Genomic DNA, 18,206 nt, shown 5'->3' with positions numbered 1-18,206 from the left:
ACAGAGAAAGAAAAAATATAATACTAAATTTTTCAGTTTAATGGAGATGCTGAACTCCTTGTCTTTGTTGTTGTTTAATTTGCACTTCACCCCTTCAAGATCCTTTTAAAAAAAAGTGTCAAATTATTGTGGATTTGCTCATGTCAAAAAAGTTAAAGCTATTAGCTGCTAATTAAGGCATTACATGTTTAATACTTACATAATTACAATAAGTAATATTGTTTTCCCACTACAGTGGATCTTCTACATGGTGTTTGATGAGGAAAAGTTGATAGTAAGTTTTAAACCTACTTGCTGAAACAAATTAAACATCGATGCAGTTTTATAGAGTATAACTTAATACATTTGAATCTTTTTCCATTTGTGCTGATGATGTAGGACAAAATGGAAGGACAAACATTTCTGGATTAATTTCACAACCGTCAGTCACTGGAGGAGGTGGGAGGGGGCTTTAATATTTAAATAGAACCAGATTTGAAAGAAGTGCGGAAGAACAGCATGCTCCCTCCGCTTGAATGTCAAAAAACAGATTGTTGGTGTCCTATCACTAGCAAAAATGGTGACCTTACAGTGGATGAAATACCATCTGCTCAGTGCTCCAGCTCAACTCTAATAAGCACAGGATTGTTCACAAAGACGAGACAGAAAAAAACCAAGGAAAAAAAAAAGAGATAAAAAACCATTTGTAAGTCTGGGCTGGGGCTATCTGAATGTCAATGAAGGCCCCGAGTGTTCTGCAGTGTTCAGATTGGAGTCTCAGACAATAGAGCCTGTGTTTGTTCTTCCTCAGAAAGTTGGAGGAGGACAGAAAAGGGAGAAGAAGAAGAAAAGGCGAGGTTGTAAGTTGAAGGGATTACTCATTGAAAGAAGTATGATCATTCCTCTCTGTTTCTGTGTTGAGTGAATTTCTTTTTATGTACCAGGATCTTTAGTTAAGCTGTTTGTTTATCCTTAAACCCAATAGTGATCTCTGTTGGAGGCAGCCCGGACCAGTGACTTGGCGGACAGAAGAATCACACAAACAGGTGGGTGTGGCGATGTAGTCAAACTTGGTTTCAAATATTTTATTAGTACAACAGCATAAAAGCAGGAATATGTTTTAGTCTGACAAGATTTTAGATGAGTCCTTTTTTGTTTTCTTTAAAAGTGAAGTTTTACTACTTCTGCTGTTCAAACTTGGTGGCGTTATGTTGTATTATAAACTCATTGACAAGATTTAGCACTTCACCTTTCCTCACCCCAAAAGTTTGGAAATATCTTAGTCAGTTAGCCATTCAGATTTTCAAACTAATTATTTTCATCTTTATTTCCTCTGTGTTTCAACTTCAAGTCATACTATTTTCATTACTTTCAAGATGAAATTGAAATTGCCTTTACCATCACAATGCACTGTAATATTCAGTGAGGTTATATATTATTTAGCAACAACAAAAAAGAATAACTGATTATTAATACCGAAGCTAATTGCTTATTGGCTTTGCTTACATAATCAACATTAGTCTTTAAAATATTAAAGTAACCACAGTTTGCTTCAGTTACAGCCATACAACTGCTGGTATTTATATTAGTATACCATAAAGACCCTGAATATGGTGAAATATGTCACAACTTAGCCCACAATGTAGCATCTATCCTGCACAATTCAAGGGAAGAACGATGAAAATTACAAGAGGAAGAAAAACAGTAAAACTGAAGTACCTCAGTGGTTACATATGGTTGATACTTTGTTGTAAAAGACAAAACAAAAATCAAAACTTTTCTGTTAATCTTCATGATTGAGTCTTCTTAAGTACAGTCCTAAAAAACATATAGCAAATTTGATAAAAGACTTAAAATTTTGTATTACAAATGAACTTGATTTGGTCTGACTAAAATGCAAATTGCAAAAACTCCAAGTGCCCAACTTGTTGTAAGTATATATAGTATATATATATATATTTTTTTTTTTTCTCAACAAATGTCAGTTTTCAAACAGGTTGATTATTTCATTTTTTGGCAGACTGCAGTTTTTAATGACATTTGCATGCACATCAGAACAACAATGCTGGTGAGAACTTGAGCAGAAATTTCAATGTCTAACTAAAGCTTGTGTCACAAATGGTCATTCTTTGCATTAGTGAAGTACAGGCAGACTATTTTTCACTAATCACAGAGCACTTAATACCTTCCATAGGGTGCTGGTTTGTTAGATCTCAAAGCTCCTACTCACAGACATTTTTCCAGCGTTCCTCCACCTCGCTGAATGATTTGACATTTCAATCTTCAGGTTATGAACTCAAAAAAATAGAGCTTTTTTTTTATTTCTCAATTTTGTTTGTAGAAGTTCATTTTGTTAAAGTAAGCTACAAACCTTAGCACATTTCACATGAAAAAGATATAACCATAATGATTTTTACATTTAATCACACTTAAAACTCATTGCTTAACAAATAACTTAGATAACTTATAAAGTATAAAACATATCTTCTCTTCATCATTTAATATCTCAGCTTTGTACTGTTTTATGTAAATATGCCAACATAAAATACAGTGAGCTAAATATGGTGCACTGCATTCTTTATTTAATGTCATTACAAAATCTCTCAAAATTGAAGACAGCATGTGTTTTATGCTTTTGTAGCCTAATTAAGAGGTAACCAAAAGCTGACTTTAATTGAAACCTCTCTAGTCATGGCTTATTCTGTCGTTGCAGGATTCAAGAATTTCTTTAATTGTTTGTTGTTGTTTTTTTTTCCCTCAGAAGCAGATAAACAACAGAATGTGGTGCTAATACTTATAAATCTCTGTAAATTCATTATATATTGCAAAGCAGAAATTATACCTTGTATTTTTAATAAAATAAAGCAAATTACTATACAAATAAGTTACATCGTGACTTAACATCCCTCTGCCTTAGTCTTGAGACTTTGGTCTCGATTTAGTAAACACAACCCACATGTCAGTGTCAAAGTTGTTGATTTACGAAGTTAAATTGTAAACTGCAACTCCCCTGGCTGACTCCCAAATGACCAATTATAAGGATATCTTGTCTGAAAAGCATGATCTTAAGGAAGTGACAATTAGTAGATGCACTTTTCTTTAACAATTTCAAATAGCAGAAAACAAATAACACTAGTAAATCTTTATAGTGCATAGTAAAAGTAATCACACCTTTAAAACATTTTCTTTCCATGCCTTCTTTTGTGAAATTTAATCTCAGTATAATTTCAGCTGTTCTGAGAATGCCTCAGAGGTTTGTTAATGGACATTAGTGAACAAACAGCATCCTGAAGACCAAGTAATAGAGCACTGATAAGAGTGGATAAGTTAAACTACATTAATGTAGATAGGATGATTTCCTTTCTGTAATCAAACACATTTTGTCATACACTTAAAGAATCTAAAACTCTAAACTTGTCATTTCAAAATAACATTATTTATTGAAACAAAAAATCCATCTGTCTGCGCCATTTTTTTTTTGGTGAATAAGACAACAGAGGTAGTCGATTTAAGTTTGTGGTTGTAACATGACAAAATTGGAACAAGTCAAAATGATTGATTCTTTTAAAGCACCATAATTTATGTTCTTTTCAGTTGGACATATTGCTAGAGCATTAATGTATTAATTCAGGCAGCAACAGGAATTGATATTAATGTGTCACCCACAATGTCAAAAGACAGACTCTTTTTCATTACTGCCTTGCTTCAATGTACAACATCTAAATGTGTTGGCACTTTAGGATACCTTTTAATGGCATCCTGGAACCATTCCTACAAAAGAGCTGCGTTTTATGAGCTAGAAGACGTATAGAGAAATGATGGGACAGTCTCAGCGCATCTAGTGCCTAACATGGTGAGACTGCAGCTCATTGTCATTCTGTCATGTGGCAGAGCAGAGCGCCAGCGCTGCTCGGTACGTATGGGCTGCAAGAGGCTGGCTGGAAATGGGAGGAAGGCCTATTAGATTTAATGAATGGCTGTCAAGCACAGGCCACTCTACATGTTAAATGTGTCATGTACAATGAGGATTCCTTTAAAAAGGAGAAAATATACCATTTAGTCCAATGAATCTCTCTAGTTTTAGGTCCTCATAGTTTATTTTCCAGACACTTTAACACATGTAAGTGCTGATATGCTTGCATTATAAAAGCCTCTATCTACAAAATGTGCTTTTAAAACCACACTTTGGTTTAGCTGCTCTTGTTATCAAGTACTATAAGCATGGCTGTCACACACACAAACATGTTTTTACCGTACTCATGCCTCACATTTCCCTTTTCCAGATCCTGACCTAAGTTACTCTGGCTTTATTTATCCACAATTTCATCACTCACTTTCAAAATGCCCCATCTTGTTAAGCTGACAGCCAAACATCTCTTGACCTGTGCACTATTTCAGCCCACTGAAGCATTTTGAAACAGATTCCTTGGTTGGTTGGCAGTTGCTTGGTGTAACATCATTGAGGGACTGTTGTCTGGGTGTTGCCTCGAGACGTTCGGTCCAGGCACACGCCTGGCAGTCACCGTGAAAGACAACAACGCCTCACGATTCACTGGTCACTAATTGGAGTGTCACTCCGCAATGCTCAGAGATATGAATATGGCCTGTATAGACATACAAACTCACAAACAGAGGCCTTCATTCGGGCCTTATCTTGAAATTTAATTTAGGAGGAAGTCCTGTATAAGAAATTGATTTAAACAGCTTTTTGCAAATGAATCTTGACAGCTAATTTACATTTACAGGAATAAATATGGAAACTGTGATGTCATAGAGTATTGATACTTCCACTGTGTTGCTGAAAGCCAGATATTTCACTCACTTTCAACTACCTGTTGTTGTGAGCTGTCAGTTTGAGGTTGACGATGACCAAAGCAAGTGAATAAGCATTTTCCATGGTTTATAAAACACAAAATAAATTTGACGGGGTGTGCATGTGTGTGTTAAATTTCTAAAAGGTTTCCCAGGCCTGTCAGACAACACGTAAATGGAAGCGCCTTACAAATTTGTTTTTGGCCCTGACTTTCATTGTCCTCGCACTCTTGGCCCCGATCTCGCTGCACATTATAATTGGTGCATCGATTTGACTCACAGTTTGTCAGCGGTATATGCGTCTCTGTTTTCTGTGTCTAGGGAGACATTGATCTAATTAGAAGTCTTCATTAGTCAGCTGCAGAGTATAGTGTCATCCTTAAGAATGATGATCTGGCTCATCATCCCAGACATAAAACACAATACAGGGCTTTGTCCACATGTAAAAAAAAAAAAAAGTTGAGAAGCTTTCTGTAAAATGCTCTTTGGTTCCAACAATCAGTTCTCTACACACCGTTACTGATTTTGAGGAACTGTAAACTGGTTCAGTTAACATTTTTGATCAAGCTAACCTGGTTACCCTCCAGGAATTTAAAGTTATTTCAGGATCTTGCTTTATTATAATGTAGCTGTGAGTGGGTAATTTTGTGTGAATTAATAGATATGTTACAGAACTTGCACTGAATGTTGAGTGCTGAGTGCTGTTCAGGCAACATTGACTTACAGTTTGATTCAATATTCCAACAAAGTGGAACAATGTTCTAATCAAGCAGCTTTGCTGAAAAGAATGTGCTTCCATTCAACAGAAATTTTGTGCACAAATAGAAGTTGTTCATTTAGAAATTTAATTTCATTGTGAACTGTTATTTCAGTTATGAACCTGCATACAAACAATATCAGAAGATGGGATGCAGCACTGTCAAGATTATGATCTACCGCGCTGGTAAATAAAGGATTACCGACACACACAACCCCCTTCTTTTCTATTGTTCTTTGACTATGGGGGCTGGAGAGGAAATGCATGCACGGACAGTAAAAATGAGCACCCCGGGGGTGCTGGCTGTGGTGACAGTGTTTTCTATGATTCCCGGCGGGTTACTGAGTGATATAAGAGATACTCAGGGTCTGGAAGGCCAACAGCTGGCCCGGGGGTCCACTGTTCTGCACCATCGCCAAAAGAGAGGCTGGATTTGGAAGCAGCTGTTTGTCCAGGAGGAAGATCCGACTTCTCAAATTATTGGCCAGGTGATGCTTCAAACTGAATGCCCGCCATGTCCTTGACATGGTTATTCCCTTTGAAAACACACGTTTAACATTTACCTCAGAAAAAGTCTCTAAACCTTCCTTTTTTCCTTCTCTGTAGGTCAAATCTGACTCTGATCGAGGCACTTTTACTATCAAGTACAGATTATCAGGAGAAGGTGCTGGAGATGTGTTCAAGATAGACGAGAATTCTGGAGAGATCTGGACTCTGAAGAAGCTGGACCGCGAGAAAAAGGCCTTCTATGTCCTTCAGGCCCACGCTATAAATACAAGGACTGAGGAGCCAGTGGAGCCCCAGTCTGAGTTCATAATCAAAGTGCAGGACATCAACGACAATGCTCCGCAGTTCCTGAACGAACCTTATGTCTCCAGCATCCCTGAGATGAGTCCAGTAGGTATGTATTGTCTTTGCTGTTGTTCTGAGGTAAAGTAAGATAAAAGTAGCTTGTTTTATTCAAATGATTCAGTCTCTTGAAATATATATTTTACTGTTTCAATTAACTGTTTCAATTGTTTAATTAGATGTTTTCTTTTGTTCGGACCTACCTTGAGTTTTTATGTGATAGACCAACAGTGGAAGGAAAATGACATGGGTTGTTTGGTCTTCTTTCTAAAATAAAATCCTGAAAAGTGTGGTCTATTCAAGACATAGGCGGGGAGTGGTTCACAGACATTCAAAATCCAATCAGAATGAGCTTGGGTTATTTTTCGAAAAGAAACTGGCAGGAATTTCTTGACTTCAGATGTGCAAGAATAAATAAATAAATAAAATAGGAACATAAAACAAAAGACCTGGAGCTATATTTGTAGATAAATGCGAGGTTTTTATGATTATCTATCTTTCAGATTTGGGAAAAGATTATTTGATTCTTTACATGTTACCGTGTGTGGGTCTATCACATAAAATATACAGAAAAAACATTGCAGTTTGTGGCAAAAATGAAAAGGAAGGAAAATGTGGAAGGACTGAAAGTTTTGGCAAAGAACTATACCAGAAAACACCCAACAGTTGTTACCTAAATTGAACCAAAGAGCGAAGGAAAATAAACAGTGAGTTATAATTAGATTCTTGACTCAAAGAAGAGTCCTGAGTGCTGAAAAGTCTCCTGTGTTTCAGTTAAAAATAATGAGTCCAGCATGGTTTCAGGTTTTGTGTCCACATCCAGGAAGAAAGGGAAAGATAACCAATATATTTCCAGACTATAAAGCAGTAAAGGTTTGTTTCATGAATTTTCCATTTACTGGTATGTTTACTGTAACGAGGTTGATCCAACCTTTTAGTTCTGAGATAAAAGGGAACTGTCTTAAACTGTCTTAAAAGAAATCTCAACTGAAGACCATGAACAAAGAATTATAGGAGCGTCTGTCATCCGCCCGTCCCCCTTTTCCGGAAGTTAAAAGTATTGGATTTTCTATCACAGCTTGGATGCTTTTATTGATAGATTTCTTAAATAAGCTTATTATAACCACTGCACTTTCATGCAAAAAAAAAAAAAACATTACCATTTCATTTTGTATGTAATCTGATTCTGCTGCATAATACCCCCAACTCGTAATAAATCACAATGAATTTGACTCAGAGAGGGAATGTGAAAGGGGAAGGTTGAAGTGAGGGCAGCCGAAAATAGGAAACGCGGCAGTAAAGCCGTGCCTGTGAATGAAAGACAGACCACTCGCATGGAAGAAAGAATGAGACAGAGAGCAGGCATGAGCAAGATATCTTAGAAACCAAGGTGAGGGCAAGGATATGGTCAGCTCAGAGAGAGGTGGCAAGTGTGAAAGATAGTGAAATAAAACTGAATCAAGGAGAGAAAACCTGGGGCAATAGGATAGAGAGATGTCCCTACAGGGCTGGAAAGGTTGTCACGCACACCTGCTCTATATTGTGAAAGGCCAGCACACTTCCCCCCCACCACTCCCTTCTCTCTTTTGTCAACATCCCTCCACTAACTCTCCCTCAGACTCGCTCTGCTCTCCGCTTTTTCCATTTCCACTGCCTCCCCCTCCACCTCCTGAGTCAGACAGACAGACCCTGCGGGACTGTGGCATAATCACTTTATTTCCCTGTCGACTGGAACTGCTGCCTGAGTGTACTCTGACTGTGCAATCCGCTCCCTGCCCCCACAGGGACCACGGTGGCCCAGGTGACAGCCACAGATGCGGATGATCCCATGTTTGGCAACAACGCAAAGCTCATCTACTCCATCCTGCAGGGGGAGCCCTACTTCTCTGTGCAGCCAAAGACGGGTACGGCACTGAACGGATGTTGTATGTCTAAATTCTTCCTCTATATCTAGAAATTAAGACTAAATTTAAAAGGATAAAGATATTAGGAAGGGCAATTTCTCAGAAAAAGGTTTTTGTTTCACTAATTCAGTTCAAGTAGCAAAACTCCTATAGCATGTAGATTTATTTTACACAGTGATACATTTCTGGTTGTAGTTTTTTTTTTTTTTTTAGACGTTTATGGCTGACATCTAATGAAATTTTCTTTCTCAGATAAGCTGATTATTACACAGCAACAATTTGGAAATATTTTTAGCACTGAAGTCTTATTTCATGGCCTGCACATTCATCACAATAGTACAACAAACGTTTATCAAACCCCTCCTCAAGAAATCCTAAAAGATAATTGCTAAACAGGCCAAATTTTAGAAGAGCAATATATTGTAGTGGATTAATGGAAAGCTTAGTGGAAGGATACAGTGTCCTAGAAAAATTTGCTGGAACAGCAGCAGTCATAAAGGTTTTGAAGCAATGCAATTATAGGAATTTTGAGGGAACGCTTGGTGATGCACAGAATGATGTATTCAGTGGAAAGTTCAGTGGAAGGAAACAGCATGCTGCAACAAGGAGAGTAGAGCCAAGCTTCCTCAAGAAATTGATCATAGATATGTGGTGCATAAACGGCACATAGACTTATGGCGCCAAGACTGTAGCGGGAGTCAGGGCTTTAGGAGCCACCATATGGAGAGGTCATCAGGAAATGGGCTTCAACTGTTGCTATTCTTGTGCTAAATCCTCCAGAACCAGGACTGTCACAATCATCACAATCATCTTACATGAGATAGGAAAACAGGCAGCCTGTTAGTGGTCCACAGACCCCTTTTCACATCAAAATATGACATATTTCTTTGCACTCAGAAGCCTAAGTTATCAAAATGATGAAAAATTATTGCTTGAAATATGTTAAAATATTTCACTCTCTTTGTAATAAATCTATATAAGATATTTTTCAGTTTTTAAATTTAATTATAAAAATAAATACACTTTTCAGAGATATTTGACTTTTCTGAAAAGCCCCTCTAGTCCCCCTCTTTTGACAGGACTAGACTCAATGATCCTCTCACCTTCAAACATGATTGGTGACAAATTTTCCTGCTCTTTTAGTACAAGTTACCGCATCTAAAATGTGATTCAACAAGTTTTCATGAATACAGGATTCATGCTTTAATACTGAGGTCAGCCACAACACTTCCCACGCACATTGTTGACCTGAACTGTGAAGAGCTTTAAGGGGGCGTCATTGACGCTGAAGAAATTTTAAATGCAAATTGATGCAGTGTATGGGAGGACAAAAACGACATGTAACAGAGCCCATTGTTATATTTTTTGAAATAAAGCAGTAGGCAGCAGTTCACTCTAAACATCTACAAGTCTTTAGGTTTGTTGATGATTTCAGGTGACCTGTAAGAAATAAGTACAAATATGTTTTATTTTAACATTTAAAAATGTCATGGTGGTTTTCCACCGAGTCATATGCTATATGTGATCATTTATAAGCTTAATGCAAATGCCCAAAATAATTTTACCACTGCAGTTATTGTGGTCATTGTATATCATCATTATGACTTTGTTTAAGACTCTCTTGAAAAAAAAAAACAATGTGTTCATGCACTACTGATTGCATTTAATCCATTGGTTAACAAACATTAAGCAATTCAGATGAGTTTTAAAGTGAAGCGGTTAACTTTGGTTTCTGACATGCTTTTGTAAAGTTTAATGTCATGTTATAAAATTACACGACTCACTGATGGAAAGGATGACCTTAAAGATACCAATGGTTCAGTCTGATTCTGAAATTGTTCTTCAGTTTACTGTTGCCCACAGCCTCCAGTCTGGCCAGACAGAAGAACCATTAAACCATCTCAAAGAGCGCTTAACATTTAATTTTTTTTTAGCTGATTAAATTCTTGATGACTGTTGTGGGTGGCTCTCCGCAGGACTGCTTCAGGCAATCTTTGTTTATTCATGTTTAGTTTAATGAAACATATGTACAACCCACAGAAATACACTTAATGAACCAAATACTTCACTTTTTCTGTCCGCTCTTTCAATCTCTTTTCCATCCTCACTACAGGAATCATTGTAACATCATGGGCTGATATGAACCGTGAAGCCAGGGAGGAATACCTGGTGGTGGTGCAGGTGAAGGACATGCTGGGACTCAGCGGCGGCTACTCCTCCTCCACCACGGTTACCGTTACTCTAACTGACGTGAATGACAATGCGCCCACATTTCAGCAACGTGAGTCACGTACACAACTTGCGGCTAATGCAAATGCTGAGGGCCGCATGCGCACGTACAAAAAAAGTCTGGTAATCAATGAAAGAGTACAAAGTGTTGCAGACATCGAGGAAGTGTTTCATATTGTACCTACAAGGTATTTATTTAATCCCGCTCCTCTGGTTCGGGTGGGCGGCTGTTGCTGCTGGCGCTGCGTTTGACTGTGCACATCATGGCATTCAGCCGACGGCCCAAAATTAAAAAGCAGACAGTCGAAGGATGAGATGGGAAAGCTCCACAAATCTGTGTGCACACGTACATGTGCCACATGCTGGTTGAATTTAATCATTCACACATGAAAGGACATTCGTCATGACCTTTGGAAACAAACTGAGCCTTCTCAGGGATAAACCTTACTAAACGACTGCAGTGGGAAGAAATCAATTCTGCAGGAAAGAGCCAGCAAGGATTGAGCTTTTAACTATTAATGTCACATCCCAATTCATAGCAGGAGCCGGTGTATCCCATGGATTCTGTGTTTGGTGAAAAAAGCCTTATTAATATTAGATGGCTGTACTTCACTTTGAACTGTGCCCTCTGCATTGTCACATAATTGCAAATTATTATCAGCAGGGCTATTTTTTTTTTCGAGGAGCAGCTGGTTACCTGTTGAGTTGCTCCCAGTAGTGCCAGTCCCTCAAAAAGGAGCCGCTCGAAGACACAATCAGATTTTTTCATCTTCTTATTAGAGTTAGGCTGGGATTATATGGGGTTTGCCACAACTTATCTGGGACTGACACAAATTGACTATCTACTCCAATGTTCTCTCTCTCATATCACTTTAGAAACCTGCAGAATCTCTTTTCTGGCTTTTAACAACTTACAGTCACCTTCTGTAAACAATATGTTACTGGATAAATATTTTTGTTGTATTTTACAGTAGCTTTCAAAAACACTCATACCCCTCAATCTTTTATTACGTTTTCATGTTACAACCACAGATGTTCTAATCTGGATGAAGGCATTCTAATACATCAACAGCCTTGATCTTAACCATTTTGTTGCAGCTCTGATTATATGCTTAAGGCTGTTGTGTTGATGGAAAGTGAACCTGCATCCTTGTCAAGTCTTCTGCAGTGTCTTAATAGTTGTTTTTTTCTAGGATTGCTCTGTATTTAGCTCCAGCTATCTTTCCACTAACTGTGATAAACCTGATTGTCTATGCTGAAGAAAAGCATTCCAAGATAATAATGCTGCCACCACCACATTTCACTATGAGAATGTTCAAGGTGAACTGGCTGTTTTGTAATTTCTCCATGTGTAGTGTTTTGCATGTAGGCTGGAAATTTAAAAGATTTTCTCGTCTGCCCAGAGCATCTTCTACCATGTTCGCTGTATCCGTTACATGACTTGAGGCATTTTTGCAAATTGAACTTCCTACGAGTTTTTTTTTAAACTACACAATATTAGAAAATCATACACATGGCAATGGTTTTGTAAAACATTGCCATGTGCATTGTACACACTAGTATTGCAATTGTCACTATTTCTGGTGTGGCCCCACTTTCAACAATGGCATTCTTTTTTGTCAGTCTTTCATAAAGGACAGTTTTATAGAGAGAACCACCTGTACTGCAGTTTCTCCTGCTCCTGCTTTTTATGGACCTCTTGGTAGTGTCACTATTGTTTCTCCCTTTTTTGTAAAACATTTTGAAAACTATGCATGACTTTTGTTAATCTTCACACCCATGTGCAATTTTGTCTTGGACTTTCTTATAAAAACCTTAAAGTACAACAAAGTTTGTTGTTGTGACTCGATAAAATGTGGTCAATCTATTATATGCTGACTTTCACTTCCAAAGGCATAAAGTAACACTAAAATATATCCATACCTCTCCTCTTTCCATAGATGTGTACACTTTTGCTTTGCCTGAAAATGCAGCCGTTGGGACCACAGTGGGTAGAATCATGGCAGAAGATGGAGACATTGGCAGTAACGCCAAAATGACATACCGCCTGGAAGATGACCTGATAGAAAGCTCCACTTTTATCATTGAAACAGACCCAGTGACGCAGGAAGGAGTGATTCTTTTGGGAATGGTACGTACAGCATATGTGCAATTTGCTTTACATTTACAGATAGATCTCAAAAGAATTTTATCTAATGAAAACCTTTCAGATTTTTTGCCACTCATTTCATAAAGGAAACTCATATATTTTGTAGGTTAATTACACATGGAGTGAAATATGGCCTCATTTTTAACGAGCTGCTGCATTAATCCTGCCTGGAACAGAGGCGATCAGCCTGTGGTTCTGCTGAGGTGTAATAGAAGCCCAGGTTGCTTTGATAGCAACTTTTAGCTCATCTGCATTGTTTGGTCTTCTTCTTGACAATATCCCAAATATTCACTGAAAGGTTGTTGATCTAGACAGAGAGAACACTTAGAGGTTCAAGAAACCACCATGCTGGGGGAAGCCCTGCTCTTGTAGATCAGCTGTGGATATGTGTAGTCATAGCATTTCTTTTTCATTGCCATTTGGCCATGGTTGAAATAAGCATCTTTGCTTAATATATACATTTGCATTATACCAGTTATCTTCCTATGGAAAATATGTTTTACTCCTTTTATTTTTCTTTCTTCTTTGTCTGAAAGTGACTGTGACTTTAAGAAAAAAAAACATTCTGTAAATTCATTGAATAGTTGGTTGCCCTTTACACTGGATTTAGACTGCCATATGGTCTGTAATACCTTCAAGACTGTTCAAACAAGTGTCTATTGGGTTAAAATTGAAAACCTATGTTTAGGTGTTAAGACAACTGTGACTCCACCTGTATTACATCTGCCCTAGGATGCTCTCTAATATCTCTGTCACACTATTGCATATCCTTTCTGTATTCCAGTGGTGGAGAAATACATATTATCCTAGAAAAATAATAGTTTGGAATCACAATATATGTATTTGACAGTCATACCAAATTTGATCACCAGATACATTGTCACAGATTTATTTGGGCTCACCACTAAAATATTGCAGCAATGAATCAACAATAACATTATGTTTCTTCTACATTTTTTGCCGTCTTAAAGCATTGCTCACCTCACCATGTCAGATGCAGTAAAACTGAGAGCTTGATTTACTTTCTGATCAAGTAGCTGCCCACGTGTAACCACTCATTGATCATTGAAATTAAATTCCCAGGTGATTGATTAATCTGTAAATACAAGTAAAAAAAAAGAAAAAGCCATCATTGCGAAAGTTACGTAAACATTTTGATGCAGCAGAACACTGTAAATTCCATAACATTCTCATATTTGAAAATGGGAGTATGTCAAAAACTTGATAATATTTTATACTTTTGCCGAATCCCAGAAAATCCAAAGCTTTTGTGTCTTCTTTTGATCATTCGGAACTGATCTCATCAAGGCTCTAAAGCATGAAGCTGTGAATATTATGTATTTATATGATGCTAGGTTTTCTCTGACAGTGTGGCAGATTATTTTCATATTTGAACTGTAGCATAAAAAAATGCAATTTTTTTCAAATTCTTAGCAAACAGTGCTAAATGCACAATTTGAAGTTGGCTGTGTTTCCCTCACAGCTAGGATCCCTTTTCTATGACTGGATTTTTGTTGACATGGGGGTTTTGGAATACTTGTTTTAACTTTCTGGTAATATTCCTTCAGTTATCTCACCACAAAGGTAAAGAAGAGGGGCGACCTGAGTCCTATAGTAGCCTTGTCTCTATTGTTTCCAGTGCAGGGATTTGCATGATGGTTTCTAACCATGGCCACTCTTCTTTCAAAACCTGTGATGACCAACACATGTAGATTACTGCTGCTACCAGCCAATCCCCACACCGATGACCTAGATACTGTATGTTGCCATCATGATAATAAACTAACACGACTGCTCCACAGATAATTTGTAAATGCTCAAAGGAGACATAACAGGAAACTCTCACTCCATCACTCTCTCATACTCCATAATAAGGAACGCCACAACATCCTATAAACCTCCCCAAGATTCAGCAAAGATGTTTCACATTGTAGCTGATTTTTGAACTGATGAAATGCAGCAAAGTCTGAGTTCATTCAACTGGACGCATTTGAAATGTTTAAGACAGTAGAAAAAAAACGCATCAATATTTAATGAGTAGAATGCATTCAATTTTTCCTTGGATATTTCTTTGAAGGGCTGTATGGTGGGCAATCAGTACTAATGAAGGTCTGCACATATTATCCCACAGTACTGTGAATCTCTCAGCTAACTATAATTCAGATACTTTTAAGGATCTAAATGCTTTATTGACAGTGGTGTATTTAAAGATCTGGGGAAAGATGTTTTTTATTCCATCAGTGATTCATTTCTCATTAGCTGTGTTTACATGGACTATCTATAATCAGCTTAATAGCCCAATCAGTAGTAAGAAGATCATCATGTAAACACCACAAACAGATCGGACAGACCTAGTCTGGCTCAGTCAGAATTAATTTTTAATCAGATTTAGAAAGCTAGAGTAACGTTTTTGTATGGATCAGCAGAAAATAGAATCTGATCCGTGGGTACACTTAAGTGTGCACTTTTTCTGGTTGGAAAGTTTTGAGTTATTTTCTTCATATATTTGAATCTTTTCAGCATCATAGAATTAGGAGTACATTGGAGTAGATAGTCATAGAATTTCATCAGTTGTAAACACATTTATTCTGCAGTGAGTTCAAGGATATGATCAGTAGTTTATTAGTTTATTACGCTGCTAATTTCTGCTTTAATTACTTCTTTGAAAAAGTACAAAGTTTTGTTTTTCAGGGCTAAAACCTAATTTCAGACATGAAAACAATCCGATTCTCTCCCTCCATTTGTCTCATGTTATACTGTCAAACATAATGATAGTTTTAACAAGCTTTACTGCAGCTTTAAGCCTGACTAGCAGTAACTCAAATACTTGCGTGACTTGCATATGAAACCATAATATTATGGTTTCCACATAAAGTCACAATAATGTGGAAAATATATCTGTATGTGTGATCCAAAAAAGCAGTCTTTTTTCACAATTATTACTGTATAACAGTCCAGTCTTTATTATTTTGTTATTATATTGTTGCACAGTATAATACCATCTAATGAAGCTAGGTTCAGTTTTCCATTTATTCAGGCAAACTTACCATTCTAATTTTTGCCCTTGCACTTTACAACTCACATTCTGCTGAAATTTACAAATGGTTGTCATAGAGTGGTGCAGAAGAAAACCTTGGTTTTTACTACTGAATTTTTTTTGGGAAATGCTGGTGTTTGTAAAAGTTCAGTAATATAAAGGAGGGTAAGAGTGTGCACTATTTTTTCCTTCAGTATAGTTCTTTTCACGGCTCTAAACATCCATTTTTACTGTGTCTGGTAAATGTTCCTATTAAGTCCAGCTTTGAAAACACCAGGCTATTACTGCTCATATCTTCTCCTGCAGTGACTCTGTGACTTGCAGGTAGAAAACACAATTCGCAGACTGACTTTGGGCATTTTCCAAGGTTTGACCCCAGGGAAGCTTAAAATAAAGAGGTCATGCTGGCAAAAAAGCACAAATCACAAAAAAGATAAAGAGTAAAAACAATAACTTTATTAATTAGGGTAAAAAACTTTATTAAGCAGGGTAAAAACCAACCTGGCTTAATGTGCAAAAGTAAACACCCCCATGTACTAGTAAATTATCAATCCGTCTTGATGAACTTGTTACAACTAAGTCATAAATGAGTCTTTTACATCGTTGTTTTTTGATAAATTTTTTTGCTCTAGGATGAGGTGGTTTTTCAGCCATAGTGAAGTAGATGTATTTTGCAAAACTGCAATGAAAATACCTTTTCACCTCATATCAGTCACGTGATCAACAGCCAAATACTACTAGTGGTGAAAATGTCGAAGAAGACAACAGGAAGTAGTCGGAGAGTGGTGGTTTGTTTTTTTTCTGGACAATATGCAGCTGGCTCCACCAGAGCACTCACAGCATTGCTCAGTTCATAAAAAGTTGTGTGTTATTAGAACATGCTGAATCCATAGTTTTTCTGTAAAATTGTCTACTATGATTTACCCAAAAGGTTGCACATAGCTGCTCTCATATATAAGGGGCCTGAATAAGATGCCAACGTTTCCTCTGACGGTTGATAGCTGCTGTGACGGTTTACATCTGTTACCTTGATTTTGAATGACTTATAGCAGAGACAAGCTTGTTCTCATATGATTTTAATTAATGGAGAAATCAAAATAGTAAAATTGTGGGGGTTTTTACATTAGCTGCATCTAGACAAAGATTCACTCACATTTGTAATAGAAACGTTGCTAGAGAAAGTCAGTAGGATATTTTGTCTTAAAACATTGTAAATTGTACAACTATTTCTGTGCGACTCTCCTCATCTGGTCATACTGTAACTACACATATATGGTTCGAAATAAAGTATTTTTTTTCCAATTAACATAGAAGGAGTCAGGATTGTTTTCCAGCACAAACACTGTAAGTAATTTGTTGCTTTTCACGACAGGCAGGAGATTTCTACTTAAACGCCATGAAATGGAAAATAAATATTGACTTTGTTTATGAATCATTTTGAGCGTGTGGTAATGTTTCGCCTGCTGTTTTCCTATTAGTTGCATCTTAATGTTTTTCAAAACCATAGCATTATTTAAGAGTTTTCTCACAGCTTGGAGTTCATTGACAATTGCTGAACATCATTAAAAAGGTCTTACTTCCAATGGAATAATTGTCTGAAGCACAAGTTGGAGAAACCTGATTGAAAAGTTGATGAGAAACAAAGAGCTGTATTGTTGTTGTGAAATGTTAGATTTTTATTTATTTATTTATTTTATTGTTTCACAGCCTTTGGACTATGAATCCAAGAGACGCTACATGATGGTGGCAGAGGCAAGTAACAACCACCCAGACACTCGGTTCTTGCCTCTGGATGAGTTCAGCGACAGGACGACGCTGAAGATTTTTGTGGAGGATGTCGACGAGCCGCCTGTCTTCTTCTCAGCAGTCTATGAGTGGAAGATTCCTGAGAATGCAGCAGTGGGAACAGTGGTTGGCACCGTTAGCGCCAGAGACACTGACACAGTCAAAAATCCCATCAGGTAGTGTGAGCAGGAGTGGGGTGTGGGGTGTGGGGCATCTGCCATCCAGCATCCAACAACTGGCATGATAATGACGGGTTAGACACCCAAACTGAAACACCTGGAGACAGCTTCCTCCACAGGGTGAAAAATCATTCCATTTCAAACAGGCTTACTGGCTTGCTGCGTCCATTTCTACCTCCTTGATCTCTGGATACCCAGAACATGGTCATATTTATCTCATAATACTTTAGTGGGAAATGAGCCCTCCTGAATAAATCATGACATTTCTTTTTTTTTTTTTTTTTTTTTGCACCTCACGGGCTTTTCTGTCTATTGCAGCGGTATTATCGCAAAGCGACGTTGCAGAGAACGTGCGAATGTAATAAAGCACCGTGCGAGGTGGCATAAGGAATTGAGATTTGCCGTCATTTGCAAGTGGGGCACGTTGCAGAGGAGACAGCCGTACAAGCGCTGCCTGTAGTCCATCTCAGCAGAGCTTAAGAGTGGCAGGTGCTGCATATCATGCTCAGCGCAGCGTCTATTATTG

The 18,206-nt window shown here is 37.6% G+C and overlaps 1 protein-coding gene across 5 annotated transcripts in view; it reads left to right on the top strand.

Annotated features, from left to right (window-relative positions):
• The first annotated feature begins 722 nt into the window (after positions 1-722).
• The window catches only part of cdh19 (cadherin 19, type 2), a 33,068-nt gene continuing 15,584 nt past the window's right edge, over positions 723-18,206 (top strand). For 3 of the 5 annotated variants that reach the window (XM_028005552.1, XM_028005556.1, XM_028005555.1), the window contains exons 1-7: positions 876-1,025; positions 5,664-6,036; positions 6,155-6,449; positions 8,182-8,301; positions 10,415-10,582; positions 12,471-12,661; positions 17,424-17,677. In XM_028005552.1, coding sequence (XP_027861353.1) covers positions 5,791-6,036; positions 6,155-6,449; positions 8,182-8,301; positions 10,415-10,582; positions 12,471-12,661; positions 17,424-17,677 — 1,274 coding nt within the window. In that variant the 5' untranslated portion in view covers positions 876-1,025; positions 5,664-5,790. The other 2 variants (XM_028005553.1, XM_028005554.1) reach the window with 2 other exon arrangements.

This window comes from Xiphophorus couchianus, chromosome 21, assembly GCF_001444195.1.
Source record: "Xiphophorus couchianus chromosome 21, X_couchianus-1.0, whole genome shotgun sequence".
NCBI classification, from domain to species: domain Eukaryota; kingdom Metazoa; phylum Chordata; class Actinopteri; order Cyprinodontiformes; family Poeciliidae; genus Xiphophorus; species Xiphophorus couchianus.
The sequence above is the reverse complement of the archived record's forward strand: the minus strand, read 5'-3'. Positions and strand labels throughout refer to the sequence as shown.